The sequence below is a fragment of the Myxine glutinosa genome, chromosome 14 (genome assembly GCF_964187855.1).
Source record: "Myxine glutinosa chromosome 14, kmMyxGlut1.1, whole genome shotgun sequence".
Lineage (NCBI taxonomy): Eukaryota > Metazoa > Chordata > Myxini > Myxiniformes > Myxinidae > Myxine > Myxine glutinosa.
Window position 1 is genome coordinate 85,439,428 of NC_136274.1, and position 26,640 is coordinate 85,466,067.

At 44.1% G+C, this 26,640-nt stretch overlaps 1 protein-coding gene across 1 annotated transcript in view; it reads left to right on the forward strand.

The window, feature by feature from the left end:
- The window catches only part of LOC137439986 (uncharacterized), a 285,564-nt gene that overhangs the window by 165,217 nt on the left and 93,707 nt on the right, over positions 1 to 26,640 (forward strand). Inside the window, exons 9-10 of the mRNA XM_078768016.1 lie at positions 1,813 to 1,911; positions 10,591 to 10,677. Coding sequence (XP_078624142.1) covers positions 1,813 to 1,911; positions 10,591 to 10,677 — 186 coding nt within the window. The remainder of the gene's footprint in view (positions 1 to 1,812; positions 1,912 to 10,590; positions 10,678 to 26,640) is intronic.

The following is a 26,640-nucleotide window of genomic DNA, read 5'->3' on the forward strand; positions in this document are numbered from 1 at the left end:
AGCATGTGGAGTAAACACACAGAGCGCAGGTGATGGAGCATGTGGAGTAAACATACAGAGCGCAGGTGATGGAGCATGTGGAATAAACACACAGAGCGCAGGTGATGGAGCATGTAGAGTAAACACACAGAGCTCAGTTGATGGAGCATGTGGAGTCAACATACAGAGCGCAGGTGATGGAGCATGTCGAGTAAACATACAGAGCACAGGTGATGGAGCATGTGGAGTAAACATACAGAGCGCAGGTGATGGAGCATGTGGAGTAAACACACAGAGTGCAGGTGATGCAGCATGTGGGTAAACATACAGAGCGCAGGTGATGGAGCATGTGGGTAAACACACAGAGTGCAGGTGATGGAGCATGTGGGTAAACATACAGAGCGCAGGTGATGGAGCATGTGGGTAAACACACAGAGCGCAGGTGATGGAGCATGTGGGTAAACATACAGAGCGCAGGTGATGGAGCATGTGGGTAAACACACAGAGTGCAGGTGATGGAGCATGTGGGTAAACATACAGAGCGCAGGTGATGGAGCATGTGGGTAAACACACAGAGCGCAGGTGATGGAGCATGTGGGTAAACATCCAGAGTGCAGGTGATGGAGCATGTGGAGTAAACATACAGAGCTCAAGTGATGGAGCTTGTGGAGTAAACACCCAGAGTGCAGGTGATGGAGCATGTGGGTAAATACACAGAGTGCAGGTGATGGAGCATGTGGGTAAACACACAGAGTGCAGGTGATGGAGCATGTGGAGTAAACATACAGAGTGCAGGTGATGGAGCATGTGGAGTAAACATACAGAGTGCAGGTGATGGAGCATCTGGAGTAAACACACAGAGCTCAAGTGATGGAGCATGTGGAGTAAACATACAGAGCGCAGGTGATGGAGCATGCGGAGTAAACACACAGAGTGCAGGTGATGGAGCATGTGGAGTAAACACACAGAGCGCAGGTGATGGAGCATGTGGAGTAAACACACAGAGCGCAGGTGATGGAGCATGTGGAGTAAACACACATAGCGCAGGTGATGGAGCATGTGGAGTAAACATACAGAGCTCAGGTGATGGAGCATGTGGAGTAAACACACAGAGCGCAGGTGATGGAGCATGTGGAGTAAACACACAGAGTGCAGGTGATCGAGCATGTGGAGTAAACACACAGAGCGCAGGTTATGGAGCATGTGGAGTAAACACACAGAGTGCAGGTGATGGAGCATGTGGAGTAAACACACATAGCGCAGGTGATGGAGCATGTGGAGTAAACATACAGAGCTCAGGTGATGGAGCATGTGGAGTAAACACAGAGTGCAGGTGATGGAGCATGTGGAGTAAACATACAGAGTGCAGGTGATGGAGCATGTGGAGTAAACACACAGAGCTCAAGTGATGGAGCATGTCTCGTAAACACACAGAGTGCAGGTGATGGAGCATGTGGAGTAAACATACAGAGTGCAGGTGATGGAGCATGTGGAGTAAACACACAGAGCTCAGGTGATGGAGCATGTCTCATAAACACATAGAGTGCAGGTGATGGAGCATGTGGAGTAAGTGTAAGTAACACTCTCCGTTTTGACGGTAAATCAGAGTGCTGCATATCCAAAGGTTCGGGTTACCTGAGGGTACCAATCGCAATGATCAATGTGATATTAAAATAACAAGAAATAACGAAGTTTGTGTTTTATTTTTCTGCAATTCTTTGTCAAATGTAAACACACCTGTATGAAACGTTGTCTTGTTCAACATTAAATTTACAACCTCAATGGATCAGATTATTCACGGTAGCTACAGATAATCGCTCTGTCCTTCCTCAGGTGATCACGCCATCAGGAAGCAGGTGCTTCTCATGCCGGACAGGTGCTGAGAGAGATCGATGGATGGAGAACCTGCGCAGGAGTATTCAACCAAACAAGGTGTGTTTGTCAAAAGGAAGCTTTGTGCTCCCTTGGGTGATGAATGCAATTTAAATGTTGTGCTTCTTTCAAATGTACAGGACGAACATGGTCATTCATGAAGAACTCCTCCAGAGGAGGTGTGCCTCCATAGGTGAGCCTCCATGGGTGATCCTCCATAGGTGATCCTCCATAGGTGAGCCTCCATGGGTGTGCCTCCATAGGTGAGCCTCCATGGGTGTGCCTCCATGGGTGAGCCTCCATAGGTGAGTCTCCATGGGTGAGCCTCCATAGGTGTTCCTCCATAGGTGTGCCTCCATAGGTGAGCCTCCATAAGTGATCCTCCATAGGTGTGCCTCCATAGGTGTGCCTCCATAGGTGAGCCTCCATAGGTGTGCCTCCATAGGTGTGCCTCCATAGGTGTGCCTCCATAGGTGAGCCTCCATAAGTGGGCCTCCATAGGTGTGCCTCCATAGGTGTGCCTCCATAGGTGTGCCTCCATAGGTGTGCCTCCATAGGTGAGCCTCCATAGGTGTGCCTCCATAAGTGAGCCTCCATAGGCGTGCCTCCATAGGTGTGCCTCCATAGGTGTGCCTCCATAAGTGAGCCTCCATAGGTGTGCCTCCATAGGTGTGCCTCCATAGGTGTGCCTCCATAAGTGGGCCTCCATAGGTGTGCCTCCATAGGTGTGCCTCCATAGGTGTGCCTCCATAGGTGTGCCTCCATAGGTGAGCCTCCATAGGTGTGCCTCCATAAGTGAGCCTCCATAGGCGTGCCAAAGGCAAGCAAGAAGCAACCCGACTAGTGCGCAGCCCAATTACTCCGAGGTTCAACGGAAGGTGTAAATGGTGTAAATGGTGTAAATCAAACAAATACTGTTCCAATTTCTTGGGTGGACAGTGCAACACCTTCACATTCCTTCTGTAATTAAGTTGTTAATTGAAATGCCAATTCAGAATCCTCCTTATTTGTCCAGGAAGATAAGTTCAGTAGCAGGACAGGTTAAAATTACCTGCACGTCCCTTATGCCAGCATTGTTTGTACCAAATCGGTCTTCATCCCGTTTTGATTATCTGAGGATTTTCCTTGAACAGGCCTGGAATCCTTTTGTAAAATAATTCCAAGCTAAAAGAGCTTTAATGACTGAATCCTGCTGTCAGGTGTAATTTGAGTGAACAAAGAGAACCAGAAAATGAATGAATGGCATGAGTGATCACAGGATGTCAGACAAGTTCACAGCGTTTGACTTTAATGTTCATTCTCAATCATGACACCTGCACTTCCACCATTTCCTCAACAGATGTCAGGAAATATTCACTTTCAAATGTGTGTTTGAGCCATAAACCAGAGGGGGAGGTTTGGAGTGTAATGTGTGGGGTTATTGAGTGTAATGTGTGGGGTTTTTGGAGTGTAATATGTGTGGTTTTTGGAGTGTAATGTGTGGGGTTTTTTAGTGTAATGTGTGGGGTTTTTGGAGTGTAATATGTGTGGTTTTTGGAGTGTAATATGTGGGTTTTTTGGAGTGTAATAGGTGGGGTTTTTGAGTGTAATGTGTGGGGTTTTTGGAGTGTAATGTGTGGGGTTTTTGGAGTGTAATATGTGGGGTTTTTGGAGTGTAATGTGTGTGGTTTTTGAGTGTAATGTGTGGGGTTTTGGAGTATAATATGTGGGGATTTTGGAGTGTCATATATGGAGGTTTGGAGTGTAATGTGTGGGGTTTTTGGAGTGCAATATGTGGAGGTTTGGAGTGTAATATGTGTGGTTTTTGAGTGTAATGTGTGGGGTTTTTGGAGTATAATATGTGGGGATTTTGGAGTGTCATATATGGAGGTTTGGAGTGTAATGTGTGGGGTTTTTGGAGTGCAATATGTGGAGGTTTGGAGTGTAATATGTGTGGTTTTTGAGTGTAATGTGTGGGGTTTTTGGAGTGTAATATGTGGGGTTTTTGGAGTGTAATGTGTGGGGTTTTTGAGTGTAATGTGTGGGGTTTTGGAGTGTAATATGTGGGGGTTTTGGAGTGTAATATGTGGGGTTTTTGAGTGTAAGGTGTGGGGTTTTTGGAGTGTAATATGTGGGGTTTTTGGAGTGTAATGTGTGGGGTTTTTGGAGTGTAATGTGTGGGTTTTTTTTAGTGCAATGTGTGGGGTTTTTGGAGTGTAATATGTGGAGGTTTGGAGTGTAATATGTGTGGTTTATGAGTGTAATGTGTGGGGTTTTTGGAGTGTAATATGTGTTTTTTGGAGTGTAATGTGTGGGGTTTTTTAGTGTAATGTGTGGGATTTTTGGAGTGTAATATGTGAGGTTTTTGGAGTGTAATGTGTGGGGTTTTTGAGTGTAATGTGTGGGATTTTTGGAGTGTAATATGTGAGGTTTTTGGAGTGTAATGTGTGGGGTTTTGAGTGTAATGTGTGGGGTTTTTGGAGTGTAATATGTGGGGTTTTTGGTGTGTAATATGTGGGGTTTTTGGAGTGTAATATGTGGGGTTTTATAGTGTAATGTGTGGGGTTTTTGGAGTGTAATATGTGGGGTTTTTGAGTGTAATGTGTGGGGTTTTTGGAGTGTAATATGTGGGGTTTTTGGAGTGTAATGTGTGGGGTTTTTGAGTGTAATGTGTGGGGTTTTTGGAGTATAATATGTGGGGATTTTGGAGTGTAATATATGGAGGTTTTGGAGTGTAATATGTGGAGGTTTGGAGTGTAATATGTGGAGGTTTGGAGTGTAATATGTGGAGGTTTGGAGTGTAATATGCTGCATGTGGAGGTTTGGAGTGTAATATGTGGAGGTTTGGAGTGGAATATGTGGAGGATTGGAGTGTAATATGTGGAGGTTTGGAGTGTAATATGTGGAGGTTTGGAGTGGAATATGTGGAGGTTTGGAGTGTAATATGTGGAGGTTTGGAGTGTAATATGTGGAGGTTTGGAGTGTAATATGTGGAGGTTTGGAGTGTAATATGTGGAGGTTTGGAGTGTAATATGTGGAGGTTTGGAGTGTAATATGTGGAGGTTTGGAGTGGAATATGTGGAGGTTTGGAGTGGAATATGTGGAGGTTTGGAGTGTAATATGTGGAGGTTTGGAGTGTAATATGCTGAATGGGGAGGTTTGGAGTGGAATATGTGGAGGTTTGGAGTGTAATATGTGGAGGTTTGGAGTGTAATATGCTGAATGGGGAGGTTTGGAGTGGAATATGTGGAGGTTTGGAGTGTAATGTGTGGAGGTTTGGAGTGTAATATGCTGAATGGGGAGGTTTGGAGTGGAATATGTGGAGGTTTGGAGTGTAATATGCTGAATGGGGAGGTTTGGAGTGGAATATGTGGAGGTTTGGAGTGCAATATGCTGAATGGGGAGGTTTGGAGTGTAATATGTGGAGGTTTGGAGTGGAATATGTGGAGGTTTGGAGTGGAATATGTGGAGGTTTGGAGTGTAATATGTGGAGGTTTGGAGTGTAATATGCTGAATGGGGAGGTTTGGAGTGGAATATGTGGAGGTTTGGAGTGGAATATGTGGAGGTTTGGAGTGTAATATGCTGAATGGGGAGGTTTGGAGTGGAATATGTGGAGGTTTGGAGTGGAATATGTGGAGATTTGGAGTGTAATATGCTGAATGGGGAGGTTTGGAGTGGAATATGTGGAGGTTTGGAGTGTAATATGCTGAATGGGGAGGTTTGGAGTGGAATATGTGGAGGTTTGGAGTGGAATATGCTGAATGGGGAGGTTTGGAGTGTAATATATGGAGGTTTGGAGTGGAATATGCTGAATGGGTAGGTTTGGAGTGTAATATGTGGAGGTTTGGAGTGTAATATGTTATTTTAAAATGTTAACTGTAATATGTTAATGAAAGTGTAATATGTTATTTTAAAAGGAGAGCATTTTTAAAATGTTAACGTGGGAATGGAGAGGTTGGGAATGTGACACAGACAAATTGATGATTTTTTGGTGAAGATCTGGGTGAGAGCATTTTAAAAATGTTAACGTGGGAATGGAGAGGTTGGGAATGTGACACAGACAAATTGATGAGATTTTGGTTAAGATCTGGATGAGAGCATTTTTAAAATGTTAACGTGGGAATGGAGAGGTTGGGAATGTGACACAGACAAATTGATGATTTTTTGGTGAAGATCTGGGTGAGAGCATTTTAAAATGTTAACGTGGGAATGGAGAGGTTGGGAATGTGACACGGACAAATTGATGAGATTTTGGTGAAGATCTATGTGAGAGCATTTTTAAAATGTTAACGTGGGAATGGAGAGGTTGGGAATGTGACACAGACAAATTGATGATTTTTTGGTGAAGATCTATGTGAGAGCATTTTAAAAATGTTAACGTAGGAATGGAGAGGTTGGGAATGTGACACGGACAAATTGATGAGATTTTGGTGAAGATCTATGTGAGAGCATTTTTAAAATGTTAACGTGGGAATGGAGAGCTTGGGAATGTGACACAGACAAATTGATGATATTTTGGTGAAGATCTGGATGAGAGCATTTTTTAAATGTTAACGTGGGAATGGAGAGGTTGGGAATGTGACACGGACAAATTGATGAGATTTTGGTGAAGATCTATGTGAGAGCATTTTTAAAATGTTAACGTGGGAATGGAGAGGTTGGGAATGTGACACAGACAAATTGAATCGATTTTGGTGAAGATCTGGGTGAGAGCATTTTTTAAATGTTAACGTGGGAATGGAGAGGTTGGGAATGTGACACAGACAAATTGATGAGATTTTGGTGAAGATCTGGGTGAGAGCATTTTTAAAATGTTAACATGGGAATGGAGAGGTTGGGAATGTGACACGGACAAATTGATGAGATTTTGGTGAAGATCTATGTGAGAGCATTTTTAAAATGTTAACGTGGGAATGGAGAGGTTGGGAATGTGACACAGACAAATTGAATCGATTTTGGTGAAGATCTGGGTGAGAGCATTTTTTAAATGTTAACGTGGGAATGGAGAGGTTGGGAATGTGACACAGACAAATTGATGATATTTTGGTGAAGATCTGGATGAGAGCATTTTAAAAATGTTAACGTGGGAATGGAGAGGTTGGGAATGTGACACAGACAAATTGATGCGATTTTGGTGAAGATCTGGGTGAGAGCATTTTTTAAATGTTAACGTGGGAATGGAGAGGTTGGGAATGTGACACGGACAAATTGATGAGATTTTGGTGAAGATCTGGGTGAGAGCATTTTTAAAATGTTAACGTGGGAATGGAGAGCTTGGGAATGTGACACAGACAAATTGATGAGATTTTGGTGAAGATCTGGGTGAGAGCATTTTTAAAATGTTAACGTGGGAATGGAGAGGTTGGGAATGTGACTCAGACAAATTGATGAGATTTTGGTGAAGATCTGGGTGAGAGCATTTTTGAAATGTTAACGTGGGAATGGAGAGGTTGGGAATGTGACACAGACAAATTGATGATATTTTCGTTAAGATCTGGATGAGAGCATTTTTAAAATGTTAACGTGGGAATGGAGAGGTTGGGAATGTGACACAGACAAATTGATGATATTTTGGTGAAGATCTGGATGAGAGCATTTTTTAAATGTTAACGTGGGAATGGAGAGGTTGGGAATGTGACACAGACAAATTGATGATATTTTGGTGAAGATCTGGGTGAGAGCATTTTTTAAATGTTAACGTGGGAATGGAGAGGTTGGGAATGTGACTCAGACAAATTGATGAGATTTTGGTTAAGATGTGGATGAGAGCATTTTTTTAATGTTAACGTGGGAATGGAGAGGTTGGGAATGTGACACAGACAAATTGATGAGATTTTGGTTAAGATGTGGATGAGAGCATTTTTTTAATGTTAACGTGGGAATGGAGAGGTTGGGAATGTGACACAGACAAATTGATGAGATTTTCGTGAAGATCTGGGTGAGAGCATTTTTAAAATGTTAACATGGGAATGGAGAGGTTGGGAATGTGACACAGACAAATTGATGAGATTTTCGTTAAGATCTGGATGAGAGCATTTTTTAAATGTTAACATGGGAATGGAGAGGTTGGGCATGTGACACAGACAAATTGATGAGATTTTGGTGAAGATCTGGGTGAGAGCATTTTTAAAATGTTAACGTGGGAATGGAGAGGTTGGGAATGTGACACAGACAAATTGATGAGATTTTGGTGAAGATCTGGATGAGAGCATTTTTAAAATGTTAACGTGGGAATGGAGAGGTTGGGAATGTGACACAGACAAATTGATGATATTTTGGTGAAGATCTGGATGAGAGCATTTTTTAAATGTTAACGTGGGAATGGAGAGGTTGGGAATGTGACACAGTCAAATTTATGAGATTTTGGTGAAGATCTGGATGAGAGCATTTTAAAAATGTTAACGTGGGAATGGAGAGGTTGGGAATGTGACACGGACAAATTGATGAGATTTTGGTTAAGATCTGGATGAGAGCATTTTTTAAATGTTAACGTGGGAATGGAGAGGTTGGGAATGTGACACAGACAAATTGATGATATTTTTGTGAAGATCTGGATGAGAGCATTTTTAAAATGTTAACGTGGGAATGGAGAGGTTGGGAATGTGACATGGACAAATTGATGAGATTTTGGTGAAGATCTGGATGAGAGCATTTTTTAAATGTTAACGTGGGAATGGAGAGGTTGGGAATGTGTCTCAGACAAATTGATGAGATTTTGTTGAAGATCTGGATGAGAGCATTTTTTAAATGTTAACGTGGGAATGGAGAGGTTGGGAATGTGACACGGACAAATTGATGAGATTTTGGTTAAGATCTGGATGAGAGCATTTTTAAAATGTTAACGTGGGAATGGAGAGGTTGGGAATGTGACACGGACAAATTGATGAGATTTTGGTGAAGATCTGGGTGAGAGCATTTTTAAAATGTTGACGTGGGAATGGAGAGGTTGGGAATGTGACACAGACAAATTGATGAGATTTTGGTGAAGATCTATGTGAGAGCATTTTAAAAATGTTAACGTGGGAATGGAGAGGTTGGGAATGTGACACGGACAAATTGATGAGATTTTGGTTAAGATCTGGATGAGAGCATTTTTTAAATGTTAACGTGGGAATGGAGAGGTTGGGAATGTGACACAGACAAATTGATGATATTTTTGTGAAGATCTGGATGAGAGCATTTTTAAAATGTTAACGTGGGAATGGAGAGGTTGGGAATGTGTCTCAGACAAATTGATGAGATTTTGTTGAAGATCTGGATGAGAGCATTTTTTAAATGTTAACGTGGGAATGGATAGGTTGGGAATGTGACACGGACAAATTGATGAGATTTTGGTTAAGATCTGGATGAGAGCATTTTTTAAATGTTAACGTGGGAATGGAGAGGTTGGGAATGTGACACGGACAAATTGATGAGATTTTGGTTAAGATCTGGATGAGAGCATTTTTTAAATGTTAACGTGGGAATGGAGAGGTTGGGAATGTGACACGGACAAATTGATGAGATTTTGGTTAAGATCTGGATGAGAGCATTTTTTAAATGTTAACGTGGGAATGGAGAGGTTGGGAATGTGACACGGACAAATTGATGAGATTTTGGTTAAGATCTGGGTGAGAGCATTTTTTAAATGTTAACGTGGGAATGGAGAGGTTGGGAATGTGACACAGACAAATTGATGATATTTTGGTGAAGATCTGGATGAGAGCATTTTTAAAATGTTAACGTGGGAATGGAGAGGTTGGGAATGTGACACAGACAAATTGATGAGATTTTCGTGAAGATCTGGATGAGAGCATTTTTAAAATGTTAACGTGGGAATGGAGAGGTTGGGAATGTGACACGGACAAATTGATGAGATTTTGGTTAAGATCTGGATGAGAGCATTTTTTAAATGTTAACGTGGGAATGGAGAGGTTGGGAATGTGACACGGACAAATTGATGAGATTTTGGTTAAGATCTGGGTGAGAGCATTTTTTAAATGTTAACGTGGGAATGGAGAGGTTGGGAATGTGACACAGACAAATTGATGATATTTTGGTGAAGATCTGGATGAGAGCATTTTTAAAATGTTAACGTGGGAATGGAGAGGTTGGGAATGTGACACAGACAAATTGATGAGATTTTCGTGAAGATCTGGATGAGAGCATTTTTAAAATGTTAACGTGGGAATGGAGAGGTTGGGAATGTGACATGGACAAATTGATGAGATTTTGGTGAAGATCTGGATGAGAGCATTTTAAATGTTAACGTGGGAATGGAGAGGTTGGGAATGTGACACGGACAAATTGATGAGATTTTGGTGAAGATCTGGATGAGAGCATTTTAAATGTTAACGTGGGAATGGAGAGGTTGGGAATGTGACACGGACAAATTGATGAGATTTTGGTTAAGATCTGGATGAGAGCATTTTTAAAATGTTGACGTGGGAATGGAGAGGTTGGGAATGTGACACAGACAAATTGATGAGATTTTGGTGAAGATCTGGATGAGAGCATTTTAAAATGTTAACGTGGGAATGGAGAGGTTGGGAATGTGACACAGACAAATTGATGAGATTTTGGTGAAGATCTGGATGAGAGAATTTTTAAAATGTTAACATGGGAATGGAGAGGTTGGGAATGTGACACAGACAAATTGATGAGATTTTGGTTAAGATCTGGATGCGAATGTTGTGGAATGTCACGTTGTTCCGTGGTTTTGTATTGAGGAAAGGGTCCATTCACAAAATGACATCAACCTTGGCTATTTCTGTTCCCAGGATCACCTGAGACGTTTGGAAACTGAACTGAGGTTGTGTGTCATGGAGGCACAAGGATTACCACCAAAGAAGCGATACTTCTGCCAGGTTGCTACCTTCACATTGTGTACTTACTCTTCCCTTTCATCATGAACCATCTTTGTCTGCTCTTTTTGTCTCTGTATTCCTTGCCTTGCCTCTTCCTTTTGATGTTGTTTCATCTTACCTGTACATGTGCACTTCATATACTCAGCCTAAAGGATTCATTAAGTGGACCTAGCGCTGGATTCTCTTCAACTCCCGCCTTATTAAGTCCAATCTGAGTGCTGGTACAATCAGTCGAAAGTAAATTCCATGAAATTGGTTATCATTTTGAATTCAAAGAAGTGAACGGTTGATCATTTTCAATTGTAATTGATAGATAGTGACTCACACATTTGGAATTTCCAAATTTTCCAAACCACAAGGGAAGATTTGAGGCCAAAACCAAGAGGGGCACCTTGGGTGATAAGACAAGAAAATGTGAAAATTTAATAATTGAAAGGCAATTGATTTGTGACTTAAAACGACGTCCTTTCGGGGAAGGACACTGTCAAACATGTGATGTCTGGTTTATCGGCACCGGCCTGGATTGAGAGATCTGTCAAGTTGGAGTGGAGATCTCAGGTGTTTGAAGTCCACACAGTTAGGGACAGGGGAAGTGGCATTGGGAGGGTGACTGGGGGGAGATGACTAGGCGGAGAGGAGGCTTTGCGGTGGCAGTGTGAGGTGGAAGCATTGAGGAGGTGGCATTGCGAGAGTGACTGAGGGGAGATGACTGGGCGGAGAGGAGGCTTTGCGGTGGCAGTGTGAGGTGGAAGTATTGAGGAGGTGGCATTGGGAGGGTGACTGAGAGGAGATGACTGGGGGAAGAGGAGGGTTTGCGGTGGCAGTGTGAGGTGGAAGCATTGAGGAGGTGGCATTGGGAGGGTGACTGAGGAGATGACTGGGGGAGAGGAGGCTTTGCGGTGGCAGTGTGAGGTGGAACCATTGAGGAGGTGCCATTGGGAGGGTGACTGAGAGGAGATGACTGGGGGGACAGGAGGCTTTGCGGTGGCAGTGTGAGGTGGAAGCATTGAGGAGGTGGCATTGGGAGGGGTGACTGAGAGGAGATGACTGGGGGGAGAGGAGGCTTTGCGGTGGCAGTGTGAGGTGGAAGCATTGAGGAGGTGGCATTGGGAGGGTGACGGGGGGGAGATGACTGGGGGGAGAGCAGGCTTTGCTGTGGCAGTGTGAGGTGGAAGCATTGAGGAGGTGGTATTGGGAGGGTGACTGAGGGGAGATGACTGGGGGGAGAGGAGGCTTTGCGGTGGCAGTGTGAGGTGTAAGCATTGAGGAGGTGGCATTGGGAGGGTGACTGGGGGGAGATGACTGGGGCGAGAGGAGGCTTTGCGGTGGCAGTGTGAGGTGGAAGCATTGAGGAGGTGGCATTGGGAGGGTGACTGGGGGGAGATGACTGGGGGGAGAGGAGGCTTTGCGGTGGCTGTGTGAGGTGGAAGCATTGAGGAGGTGGCATTGCGAGGGTGACTGAGGGGAGATGACTGGTGGGAGAGGAGGCTTTGCGGTGGCAGTGTGAGGTGGAAGCATTGAGGAGGTGGCATTGGGAGGGTGACGGGGGGGAGATGACTGGGGGGAGAGCAGGCTTTGCTGTGGCAGTGTGAGGTGGAAGCATTGAGGAGGTGGTATTGGGAGGGTGACTGAGGGGAGATGACTGGGGGGAGAGGAGGCTTTGCGGTGGCAGTGTGAGGTGGAAGCATTGAGGAGGTGGCATTGGGAGGGTGACTGGGGGGAGATGACTGGGGCGAGAGGAGGCTTTGCGGTGGCAGTGTGAGGTGGAAGCATTGAGGAGGTGGCATTGGGAGGGTGACTGGGGGGAGATGACTGGGGGGAGAGGAGGCTTTGCGGTGGCTGTGTGAGGTGGAAGCATTGAGGAGGTGGCATTGCGAGGGTGACTGAGGGGAGATGACTGGTGGGAGAGGAGGCTTTGCGGTGGCAGTGTGAGGTGGAAGCATTGAGGAGGTGGCATTGGGAGGTTGACTGGGGGGAGATGACTGGGGGGAGAGGAGGCTTTGCTGTGGCAGTGTGAGGTGGAAGCATTGAGGAGGTGGCATTGGGAGGGTGACTGAGGGGAGATGACTGGGGGGAGAGGAGGCTTTGCGGTGGCAGTGTGAGGTGGAAGCATTGAGGAGGTGGCATTGGGAGGGTGACTGGGGGGAGATGACTGGGGAGAGAGGAGGCTTTGCGGTGGCAGTGTGAGGTGGAAGCATTGAGGAGGTGGCATTTGGAGGGTGACTGGGGGAAGATGACTGGGGGGAGAGGAGGCTTTGCGGTGGCAGTGTGAGGTGGAAGCATTGAGGAGGTGGCATTGGGAGGGTGACTGGGGGGGAGAAGACGGGGGGGAGAGGAGGCTTTGCAGTGGCAGTGTGAGGTGGAAGCATTGAGGAGGTGGCATTGGGAGGGTGACTGGGGGGAGATGACTGGAGGGAGAGGAGGCTTTGCGGTGGCAGTGTGAGGTGGAAGCATTGAGGAGGTGGCATTGGGAGGGTGACTGGGGGGAGATGACTGGGGAGAGAGGAGGCTTTGCGGTGGCAGTGTGAGGTGGAAGCATTGAGGAGGTGGCATTTGGAGGGTGACTGGGGGAAGATGACTGGGGGGAGAGGAGGCTTTGTGGTGGCAGTGTGAGGTGGAAGCATTGAGGAGGTGGCATTTTGAGGGTGACTGGGGGAAGATGACTGGGGGGAGAGGAGGCTTTGCAGTGGCAGTGTGAGGTGGAAGCATTGAGGAGGTGGCATTGGGGGGGAGAAGACTGGGGGGAGAGGAGGCTTTGCAGTGGCAGTGTGAGGTGGAAGCATTGAGGAGGTGGCATTGGGAGGGTGACTGGGGGGAGATGACTGGAGGGAGAGGAGGCTTTGCGGTGGCAGTGTGAGGTGGAAGCATTGAGGAGGTGGCATGGGGAGGGTGACTGGGGGGAGAGGAGGCTTTGCAGTGGCAGTGTGAGGTGGAATCATTGAGGAGGTGGCATTGGGAGGGTGACTGGAGGGAGTGGAGGCTTTGCGGTGGCAGTGTGAGGTGCAAGCATTGAGGAGGTGGGATGATGGGGAAGCTTTGAGAGAGTAGTGTGGGGTGAGGAGGGATGTATAAAATGGTGGACATGAAACTTTAAAGGTGTGGGGTTGGGGGGAGTGGAAGCGGAAAGAAGGGAAGTGGAGGGATGCTGATTCCAAATTTCCCCAATTGGCCAAATGGAGATGAAGATCATGGGATGGGAGGTAATAATTTTTGTTGAAGGAATTTCGAGCGGTGATGCTGTAGGTGTGTGAGGAGGGCTGGAGTTGTGAGTTGGATATGAGAAGAGGAGGGGTTTCTGTGTTGTTCTTGCTGGATGTAAGGAGGGTTTGAGTCCTGGACTGATTGAAGGAAGCAAGGTTGTCAGAGCTGATGAAGAATCAGGGGAGCTTTAAATCACTTATGTTCTGAGAGTTGGGAAATTGTCAATATCAGGGGAAGAATGTAACAAAGTGATAAACAAGCATTTCTGGGGCCATCCGACTGTCTCCAACTCAAGCTTGACATATGGCGGCCATGTCCACAATATATTTGGAGTTTAGCACGTCGTTTCCAGTCAAAATGTGGGATGGTTTTACCTGGTGATGCGTTCCTGACGGTGAGAATATGCGCTGAAGGGTGAACCACAAACCTGTATAAATGCTGTGACTCCTACAGTGCAGGCCTGACTTATGCACCCAAGTCCCACATTCAGCTCTTCTTCCTCATTTCACGATCACATGACTACCTTCCTTCCTTTGTTCCCACCAGCAGGCACCCTTGCCCGCCGGACGGGAGTACCATCCTCGACCCACCTTCTGTGGGCAATGTGCTGCGTGCGGCACATTCTTGGAAATGCACTTTATCATTTTTTTCATTTTTTAAATAAAATTTATTCATCACAACTTATCATCCTCCATATGACAAGATAAGAGAAGATGATTTTTAATACCGCATTCCACCAAAGGTGGCGCTATTCCTGCCACATGTACATTTTGTATTTCCGGTAACCAGGGGCGCCGCCAGGGATTTGGGGCCCTATGAAATGATGTCACAATCACAATGGGCCCCTATGAAGCACGTGTGCACATTTTCTCCCCGACATTTTTGCCAGGAGGTTGAAGCAATGCTCATATTTCTGCATACAGTATGGAATTCGCTATTTGATGCAAGACTGATACCCACACAAGAAATGTGCTCAAGGCCATCTTTTACAGTCTAAATGTAATTTTAATGGTAAGAATTACAACATACATTAACCTCTTCAATTAAAATAAATTAACATTATCATCTATAGAATGATACAACAAACAAAATAATAAAATCAGCAGCAGAGTATACATACAAGTATACATACCAAGTGTGGTGATCCAATATCCACAGCCATGCCATTTAGTCATCACTGGTCCCTGCTGAGCCGAACACACCAAGAGCGCAGCGTCGAGCCTTGTTGCTGGCAAAGTCACTGATCAAGGCTTTGAAGTCCAGCTTTCTAGCCGACTGACTTTCAATGGATAGCATGGCAAGACTGCAAAGCCTGGTTCATAATTTAATATTGAGAATTTTAACCGAATGTTCTAATAATTTTTAGGGCCCCTGTCAGTGCACGGCCCTTGGACTCATCCTCACTTTTCCCCCCCTTACAGCACCCCTGGTGGTACATCCACGCTTGCTCCGTTATTTGCTTCATGATCGTCAAATTTTCAGTCACCCGTTGAATCACCTCTCTAATTCCATCGGATCTTCCTCTTCCCCAGTCCTTTAAGATGGTGACTTATTCCCATCGTGTAGCCTTCCCTTTTCCTCCCTTGGATTTCTATGAAGTTGTTCTGCTGTGCATTGCATGTCCACATGTTCCTCACATATTTATTTTCATTGTATGTCCACATGTTCCCCACATATTTATTTTCATTGCATATCCACATGTTCCCCCACATATTTATTTTCATTGTATGTCCACATGTTCCCCACATATATATTTGCATTGCATGTCCACATGTTCCCCACATATTTATTTGCATTGCATGTCCACATGTTCCCCACATATTTATTTGCATTGCATAGTCACATGTTCCCCACATATTTATTTTCATTGCATGTCCACATGTTCCCCACATATTTATTTTCATTGCATATCCACATGTTCCCCACATATTTATTTTCATTGCATATCCACATGTTCCCCACAGCCTGGGTGGCATGTCCCAGGATGTCCCATTCATTGCATGTCCACATGTTCCCCACATATTTATTTTCATTGCATATCCACATGTTCCCCACATATTTATTTTCATTGCATGTCCACATGTTCCCCACATATTTATTTTCATTGCATATCCACATGTTCCCCACATATTTATTTGCATTGCATATCCACATGTTCCCCCACATCTAGGATCCTGGGTTCGAATCCCGGTCGATCGCTGAATTAACGCCAGGGGGGTTGACTCAGCCTGTCATCCTTCCGAGGTCGGCTAATTGAGTACCAGTTCACTGGTAATTCCCTGTTTGTCGTTAAAGGCGGCAAAAAGGGTTGGCGGCAGGAAGGGCATCCGGCCGTAAAACATTGCTTCAAAAAGGGGACCAAAAAACAACAACAACCACGGTTCCCGAAAAAGGCCAACCCCTGCTTTGCGGGGAAAAATGGCCTCTAAAGGTGGTTATATCCACATGTTCCCCACATATTTATTTTCATTGCATATCCACATATGTGGGGAACCCTGGTGTTGGTGTTGGGCCCTGGTGTTGGGCTAGCGGCTAGGGTGCTGGCTTAGGATCCGAGGATCCTGGGTTCGAATCCCGGTCGATCGCTGAATTAACGACCAGGGGGGTTGACTCAGCCTGTCATCCTTCCGAGATCGGCTAATTGAGAACCAGTTCACTGGTAATTCCCTGTTTGTCGTTAAAGGCGGCAAAAAGGGTTGGCGTCTGGAAGGGCATCCGGCCGTAAAACATTGCTTCAAAAAGGGGACCAAAAAACAACACCAACCACGGTTCCCGAAAAAGGCCAACCCCCGCTTTGCGGGGTAAAATGGCCTCTAAAGGTGGTTATATTATTTATTATTATCCACATGTTCCCCACATATTTATTTTCATTGCATGTCCACATGTTCCCCACATATTTATTTTCATTGCATGTCCACATGTTCCCCACATATTTATTTTCATTGCATGTCCACATGTTCCCCACATATTTATTTTAATTGCATGTCCACATGTTCCCCACATATTTATTTTCATTGCATGTCCACATGTTCCCCACATATTTATTTTCATTGCATGTCCACATGTTCCCTACATATTTATTTTCATTGCATATCCCCACATTATTGTTCCCCACATTTCAAGAACCCTGGTGTTGGGCTAGCGGCTAGGGTGCTGGCTTAGGATCCTAGGATCCTGGGTTCGAATCCCAGTCGATCGCTGAATTAACGCCAGGGGGGTTGACTCAGCCTGTCATCCTTCCGAGGTCGGCTAATTGAGTACCAGTTCACTGGTATATTCCCTGTTTGTCGTTAAAAGGCGGCAAAAAGGGTTCGCGTCAGGAAGGGCATCCAGCCGTAAAACATTGCTTCATAAAAGGGGACCAAAAAACAACAACAACCACGGTTCCCGAAAAAGGCCAAGCCCCGCTTGCGGGGAAAAATGGCCTCTAAAGGTGGTTATATCCACATGTTCCCCACATACTTATTTTCATTGCATGTCCACATGTTCCCCACATATTTATTTTCATTGCATGTCCACATGTTCCCCACATATTTATTTTCATTGCATGTCCACATGTTCCCCACATATTTATTTTCATTGCATGTCCACATGTTCCCCACATATTTATTTTCATTGCATGTGCACATGTTCCCCACATATTTATTTGCATTGCATGTCCACATGTTCCCCACATATTTATTTTCATTGCATGTCCACATGTTCCCCACATATTTATTTTCATTGCATGTCCACATGTTCCCCACATATTTATTTTCATTGCATATCCACATGTTCCCCACATATTTATTTTCATTGCATGTCCACATGTTCCCCACATATTTATTTTCATTGCATGTGCACATGTTCCCCACATATTTATTTGCATTGCATGTGCACATGTTCCCCACATATTTATTTGCATTGCATGTGCACATGTTCCCCACATATTTATTTTCATTGCATGTCCACATGTTCCCCACATATTTATTTTCATTGCATGTCCACATGTTCCCCACATATTTATTTTCATTGCATGTCCACATGTTCCCCACATATTTATTTTCATTGCATGTCCACATGTTCCCCACATATTTATTTTCATTGCATGTCCACATGTTCCCCACATATTTATTTTCATTGCATGTCCACATGTTCCCCACATATTTATTTTCATTGCATATCCACATGTTCCCCACATATTTATTTTCATTGCATGTCCACATGTTCCCCACATATTTATTTTCATTGCATGTCCACATGTTCCCCACATATTTATTTTCATTGCATGTCCACATGTTCCCCACATATTTATTTTCATTGCATGTCCACATGTTCCCCACATATTTATTTTCATTGCATATCCACATGTTCCCCACATATTTATTTTCATTGCATGTCCACATGTTCCCCACATATTTATTTTCATTGCATGTCCACATGTTCCCCACATATTTATTTTCATTGCATGTCCACATGTTCCCCACATATTTATTTTCATTGCATGTCCACATGTTCCCCACATATTTATTTTCATTGCATGTCCACATGTTCCCCACATATTTATTTTCATTGCATGTCCACATGTTCCCCACATATTTATTTGCACTGCATGTCCACATGTTCCCCACATATCTATTTGCATTGCATGTCCACATGTTCCCCATATATTAATTTTCATTGTATGTCCACATGTTCCCCACATATTTATTTTCATTGTATGTCCACATGTTCCCCACATATTTATTTGCATTGCATGTCCACATGTTCCCTACATATTTATTTTCATTGCATATCCACATGTTCCCCACATATTTATTTGCATTGCATGTCCACATGTTCCCCACATATTTATTTTCATTGCATGTCCACATGTTCCCCACATATTTATTTTCATTGCATGTCCACATGTTCCCCACATATTTATTTTCATTGCATGTCCACATGTTCCCCACATATTTATTTTCATTGCATGTCCACATGTTCCCCACATATTTATTTTCATTGCATATCCACATGTTCCCCACATATTTATTTTCATTGCATGTCCACATGTTCCCCACATATTTATTTTCATTGCTTGTCCACATGTTCCCCACATATTTATTTTCATTGCATGTCCACATGTTCCCCACATATTTATTTGCATTGCATATCCACATGTTCCCCACATATTTATTTGCATTGCATGTCCACATGTTCCCCACATATTTATTTTCATTGCATGTCCACATGTTCCTCACATATTTATTTTCATTGCATGTCCACATGTTCCCCACATATTTATTTGCATTGCATATCCACATGTTCCCCACATATTTATTTTCATTGCATGTCCACATGTTCCCCACATATTTATTTTCATTGCATATCCACATGTTCCCCACATATTTCTTTTCATTGCTTGTCCACATGTTCCCCACATATTTATTTTCATTGCATGTCCACATGTTCCCCACATATTTATTTGCATTGCATATCTACATGTTCCCCACATATTTATTTGCATTGCATATCCACATGTTCCCCACATATTTATTTTCATTGCATATCCACATGTTCCCCACATATTTATTTTCATTGCATGTCCACATGTTCCCCACATATTTATTTTCATTGCTTGTCCACATGTTCCCCACATATTTATTTTCATTGTATTCCTGTTTCATCCCTTGATGTTTTGCTTTTTAATCCTCCCTCTAGGATAAGGGAAGGCTTTTGTATGTACGTAGTTTACCTGTTGTAGAGTCTGTTTCTACAATTAGTGCCCCAAATTTTTAATGGTACCACAGACTTTCTTTGACCCCTACAAGTACTAAACCAAATATAGGTTTTGGTTTTTTTTCTTCCTTTACTGCAAATCTCCGAGCTGTATCTCAGATGCGGCTGGGCCTTTCGGAATGAGATTTTCCATCAATAATGGGAATAAAAAGTATGCTGGGTTGACACAAGTTTGACCTTGACTCAATTTTAAGGTCATGACCCAATTATAGACATTTTAACATTTTTCACCATAACTCGACTCAGGTTTGTCTGATCAGAATGAAATTGCCCTCACTGGATAGCCTGGAGAAAGGTACATTTCCGATCAATTTACTTGCATACCCCTCCAGGTTAAAGGTCAAGGTGGAATGGTGGTCTGGAAAAAAAATACCATGTTTTTTGTCATCACTCAGTTTTTCCTATTCAGAATCTCAAAGGCTGCAGGGCCTTCCAATATGTTTTTGCATCATTATAGTGTACCTGCACAGAAGTTGTGCACCTGATATTTGATTAGTGTCCGTGACCAATTTTTTCGGATTGTGACATTTTTATCATAACAAAAAACAAATGTTTCATGGTAACCTGAATAATTTCCCTCCGATTTTCATAATGTTGAGTTTTATGAATGGACTATCAATGAGGACACGTGTTATTAATTTACACTTCATCCATAAATGTTGTAGGTCAAGGTCATATGGCAGTCCTAAAATAATATCGCCATCATTTGGGGTCATGGGCACCTGGGGAGGCCTACCCTTGGCGATCACTTTGTTCACAGGTATCGAGTTACCTCCGCCACCAAAGGTGGATGGAGGTTATGTTTTCACCCCTGTTTGTCCGTTTGTCTGTCCGTTTGTTTGTGAACAATATATTGTTACGTGCTCCTCCCCAAACCCCGGTCACGGTGTACCTCCGAGCCCCGAGAGGAGTCACGGCAGAAAGATGTGTTATTCTGTATGTCAAAGATCAATGGTGAAACCACACCAATTGTTACCAACAAACAAGTATTGTATTAAGGTCACACAAGAATAACAGTACAATAACAATAGTAATCAATTGTACAACCAATATATCATTCCTTTGATGGTACCATCAGTTTCGTACAATATAACTCACTGTGCTCCAAATGAGCGAAAACAACATTCCCAATGTCTCTATCCCGGCTTCAAGCCAAAGTCGATCCACGCTCCAGTGATCGTCAGAACGATGTTGTATCGAGACCAGAATCCCGCTCGGTTGACAGTCACACTGCCAAAGATAGGCAAAAGTGTCCTCAAGAGGCGGCTGGGAAATCACACCTTCGGGTATGGACGTTCAACAGCTCCCAATCGGCGAACCGCAATTTCCCACTCAAAATCCACGTTACACACACACACCAGGTTAACGGCTGGATGCGTTGAAATGGTTGAAGCGAGGGGAAAAACCTGGAGCGATGCGAAAACAGGCGCGAGGTAAAATGGCCAACAGTCCGTTCTCGAGATGTAACGGCACTCTTATGATTCTCTTCGGAATCAACCGCAAAACCTGTCACGCAGGTTTATCTGTCACAGCGATAACAACTCTGTCGCAGGAATCCCTTTCCCAGGAAACCCCAAAGTTCGCTAGTGACCTTCGTTCGCCAGCGTTTGCTCCAGACCTCCAAACAGCTCGGATCCTTCTCCGACCTCACTCGCTCTGCCTCTTCTTTTTCTCTTTTCCCTCCTCTTCTTCTTCCTCCGGTTCCCGATCGGGTTTCCGGTTTCTTTTTAAAACATTAACTTTTTTTACCTTTTGCAAACAGTTATCTCTATTTCACCTAAATGATAACAATAATAGTACATGCAACCAAAAATGTTTACAGTGGATGAGAACCACAACAATGGAAGTGACGAATCCGTAACACTTTCCCCCCTCAAGAAAGAAAGTTGGAGCATAGTGAAAACTTTCTTTGCATGCAAAAACTCTTTTAACAAACAAAAGTAAAACTCACCCCCAAATGATCAATTCACGTGAGCAACAATAATTAATATTCCCCAAAATAAAGCAACAAAACTTCCAAACAACCAATAGGAATTTCCAAAGTTAGTTCACTCTGGATAAAGCATCAGCAACTACATTGTCCCTGCCCTTTACATGCTCAATTTCCAAGTTGAACTCCTGCAAAGCAAAACTCCATCTCATCAACCTCTGATCTTTATTTTTCATTTTTTGAATGAAGGTTAAGGGGTTGTGATCAGTGAAGACTTTTATAGGAAAGGTAGTAGTTCCTAGATACACCTCATAATGCTGAAGCGCTAGCAGGAGAGCAAGGGTCTCTTTTTCCACGGTGGCATAATTTACCTGGTGTTTGTTAAACTTTTTGGAATAGAAGCACACCGGGTGATCCACTCCATCCTCATCTTCCTGTAATAGAACTGCCCCAGCCCTCACATCACTTGCATCAATGGCCAACTTGAATGGTTCTTGAAAATCCGGGGCTGCTATGACAGGAGAGCTCGTTAATATCACTTTGACGTGGGCAAAGGCAGCTTGACATTTGTCATCCCAAACAAACTTGGTCTCTTTCCTCAGCAAATTCGTTAAAGGGGCGACCACATCAGAAAAATTCCTGCAGAACCGCCGGTACCAACCAGCCATACCCAAGAATCTCATAAGCTCCTTCTTCCCTTTTGGAACTTGGAAGCAATCAATGGCTTCTATCTTGGCTGTCACCGGTTGCACCTGACCCTGACCAACTACATGGCCTAGGGACACCACCTGTGCTTTTACAAACTCACTCTTAGATAAGTTGATGGTCAACCCTGCCTCGGTCAATTTCTTGAAAAATGCATGAATTTGTTTAATATGATCTTCCATGGTCATGGTGTGGATGATAACATCATCCAGATAAGCCTCCACCCCCTCAAGGTCTACAATAAGCTTATTAATCAGCCGTTGAAATGTAGCAGGCCCGTTTTTCAATCCAAAGGGAAGAACCTTGTACTGATACAACCCATTTGGTGTGGCTAAAGCCGAGATTTCCTTGGCTCTATCAGTAAGAGGAATCTGCCAATACCCTTTCAGCAAGTCAAATTTAGTTACAAATTTAGCTGGGCCTATTCTATCAATACAGTCATCAATCCTCGGGATTGGATATGAGTCGGCCTTGGTCACTGCATTAACCCGTTTTAAATCCGTACAACAGCGAAAATTGCCATCGGGTTTTGGAACCAACACACATGGTGAGCTCCATTCACTGCTGCTTGGTTCGATGATGTCATTCTCCAACATATACTGAACCTCCTTCCGAAGATACTCCATCTTCACAGGGTTCATCCAATAGGGGTGTTGCTTCACAGGAGTGGCTTCCCCCACCTCAATATCATGATATACCAAGTCAGTATGACCAGGTACATCTGTGAACAAATGTGAAAACTCAAAAATTAGGCTGGACAGTTGTCCTTGTTGTTCCCTCGTCAAATGACCTAATTTCTCATCTAAATGACTCAACACTTCCGTGTTCGTCAATCTGGGACAAGCCTGGTCATCAAAGTTATCAAACTTCACACCGGCCTCAACCTCTGGATTCTCTTGCACCCCGACTGCAGGTGAGACAGGTGAGACAGGAACCATTTTCTCCACTACACAGGCTTCCTCTCATAATATTTCTTCAGTCGGTTGACGTGACACAGCTGACGCTTTTTCCGTCGGTCGGGAGTTGTCACCACGTAATCTGTTTCATTAACCCTCCTTTCAATTGCATAGGGACCGAAATATCTAGCCTGTAGTGGCTGACCTGGAACAGGAAGCAACACTAACACTCGGTCCTCAGGACTGAAATTTCTTATCTGAGATTTCTTGTCATGTCTCACTTTCATTTTATCCTGTGTGACTTTCAAGTTTCTTCTCGCAACTTCAACAGCCTTTGCCAATCTGTGCCTAACCGTTGACACATACTCCACCACTGTTGACTGTGACTCCTCCTGTAGCCACTGTTCTTTCACAAATTTCAATGGTCCCCGAACTGCGTGTCCAAACACAAGTTCAAAAGGACTGAATCCCAATGACTCCTGAACAGATTCCCTCGCAGCAAACAACAATAAGGGTATTCCTTCATCCCAATCCTTGTCACATTCAAAACAATACGTTCTGATCATATTCTTCAATGTCTGGTGAAACCATTCCAAGGCCCCTTGGCTCTCGGGATGGTAAGTACTTGATCTTACTTGCTCCACTCCCAACAGGTGTACCACTTGCTGAAAAAGCATTGACATGAAATTGGAACCCTGATCAGACTGGATGACCTTAGGTAGGCCAACCAAAGAGAAAAAATTAATCAAGGCCTTCGCAATAACTGCCGCAGTAATTTTTCTAAGAGGCACTGTTTCTGGGAACCTTGTGGAAGCGCACATGATGGTCAGCAAATACTGATGTCCAGCCTTAGTTTTAGGTAAAGGCCCTACACAGTCAATAATGACTCGGCTGAATGGCTCTCCAAAAGCTGGAATGGGTTTTAAAGGTGCGGATGGGACTTTCTGATTAGGTTTTCCCACCAGCTGGCAAGAATGGCAAGATTTACAGAACTCCGCCACATCACGTCGCAATCCTGGTCAGAAAAAATGTACCAATATTCTGTCACACGTCTTGTTCACTCCAAGGTGCCCGGGCAAAGGTGTCTCATGTGCCAAACTCAATATCTCCTTCCGGTACGGCGGTGGCACCACAATTTGGTAATGAACTTTCCACTCATCATTTGCTGGCACCTCCGGTGGTCTCCATTTTCTCATGAGTATTTCCCCTCTCATGAAGTAACCAACAGGTATCTTCACAGCCTCTTCCTCTGTAACGGCGTTATCAATCAAACTCCGGATCTCAGAATCTCCGTGTTGTTCTTCAACAAGTCTCTTTCGGACCAGCACCGTTTGTTCAACCTCGTTCCCAGATGTCTCCGACGGACAACTAACTCAGACCTCCAAGTTAAAATATTTGGCCAATATCATGAGTTCCGATCTTTTTAATGCCTGGAACTGTGCCTGGACGCCGCAAACTTTTCTGCGTCAAACACCATGGTGACTATCAGTTAGCACCTGTTAACCTTCACACAAAAAAAATTCAATTTTTTGAAAAATTTGGGAATTTTGGGAATGTTAGGGAATTCGATCCCGGACGAGCCCCCAATTTCTGTTACGTGCTCCTCCACAAACCCCGGCCATGGTGTACCTCCGAGCCTCGAGAGGAGTCACGGCAGAAAGATGTGTTATTCTGTATGTCAAAGATCAATGGTGAAACCACACCAATTGTTACCAACAAACAAGTATTCTATTAAGGTCACACAAGAATAACAATACAATAACAACAGTAATCAATTGTACAACCAACATATCATTCCTATGATGGTACCATCAGTTTCGTACAATATAACTCACTGTGCTCCAAGTGAGCGAAAATAACATTCCCAATGTCTCTGTCCCAGCTTCAAACCAAAGTCGATCCACGCTTCAGTGATCGTCAGAACGATGTTGTATCGAGACCAGAATCCCGCTCGGTTGACAGTCACACTGCCAAAGATAGGCAAAAGTGTCCTCAAGAGGTGGCTGGGAAATCACACCTTCGGGTATGGACATTCAACGGCTCCCAATCGGCGAACCGCAATTTCCCACTCAAAATCCACGTTACACACACACACCAGGTTAACGGCTGGATGCGTTGAAATGGTTGAAGTGAGGGGGAAAACCTGGAGCGTTGCGAAATCAGGCGCAAGGCAAAATGGCCAACGTTCCGTTCTCGAGATGTAACGGCACTCTAATGATTCTCTTCGGAATCAACCGCAAAACCTGTCACGCAGGTTTATCTGTCACAGCGATAACAACTCTGTCACAGGAATCCTTTTGCCAGGACACCCCAAAGTTCGCCAGTGACCTCCGTTTGCCAGCGTTTGCTCCAGACCTCCAAACAGCTCGGATCCTTCTCCGACCTCACTCGCTCCGCCTCTTCTTTTTCTCTCTTCATCCTCTTCTTCTTCCTCCGGTCCCGATCCGGTTTCCGGTTTCTTTTTAAAACATTAACTTTTTTTTACCTTTTGAAAACAGTTATCTCTATTTCACCTAAATGATAACAATAATAGTACATGCAACCAAAAATGTTTACAGTGGATGAGAACCACAACAACGGAAGTTCTCCGTAACAATAACAATATCCGTAACAATATCCGTGACGAATCCGTAACAATATCAATATCCGTGACGAATCCGTAACAATATCTCAAAAAGTTATGGACAGGTTCGGACGAAATTCGGCAGAGAGGTAGAGTATGTGACAAGGACAAAATGATTAGATTTTGGTGAAGATCCGGTTTCGGATCCGACTATTGGAATTTTTAAAGTGATTCTTCACCATTGGGAGATCGGGTGACAAACGATACATCGCAGGATATCTCAAAAAGTTGTGGACGGATGATTTAGATTAAACGTCATTCTGTATTGTGATTTTCTGGTCTACTTTATAATACAAAACGTAAACTGTTCACCTGGTATGCTATGCTCTCTTAGGTATGTATGCTTAGGAGGTATGCTCTCTACTGAGTGCTGTTCTAGTTTCATGTGTTATTGTCTTTGTGTGAACAAGAAAACACAAGACCCCTTACGTATCCATTTTCACATTTGCTTACACTGTACGATTTAAACTCAAAAGAGACAGAGCACAAGATGCCCTTTGAGGGTACCTGTCACGTGACATGGAAGTAAATGACTTGAGGGTACCTGTCATGTGACATGCAAGCAAATGACTTGAGGGTACCTGTCACGTGACATGCAAGCAAATGACTTGAGGGTACCTGTCACTTGACATGCAAGCAAATGGCTTAAGGGTACCTGTCACGTGACATGCAAGCAAATGACTTGGGGGTGCCTGTCACGTGACATGCAAGCAAATGACTTGAGGGTACCTGTCACGTGACATGCAAGCAAATGACTTGAGGGTACCTGTCACGTGACATGCAAGCAAATGACTTGAGGGTACCTGTCACGTGACATGCAAGCAAATGACTTGAGGGTACCTGTCACG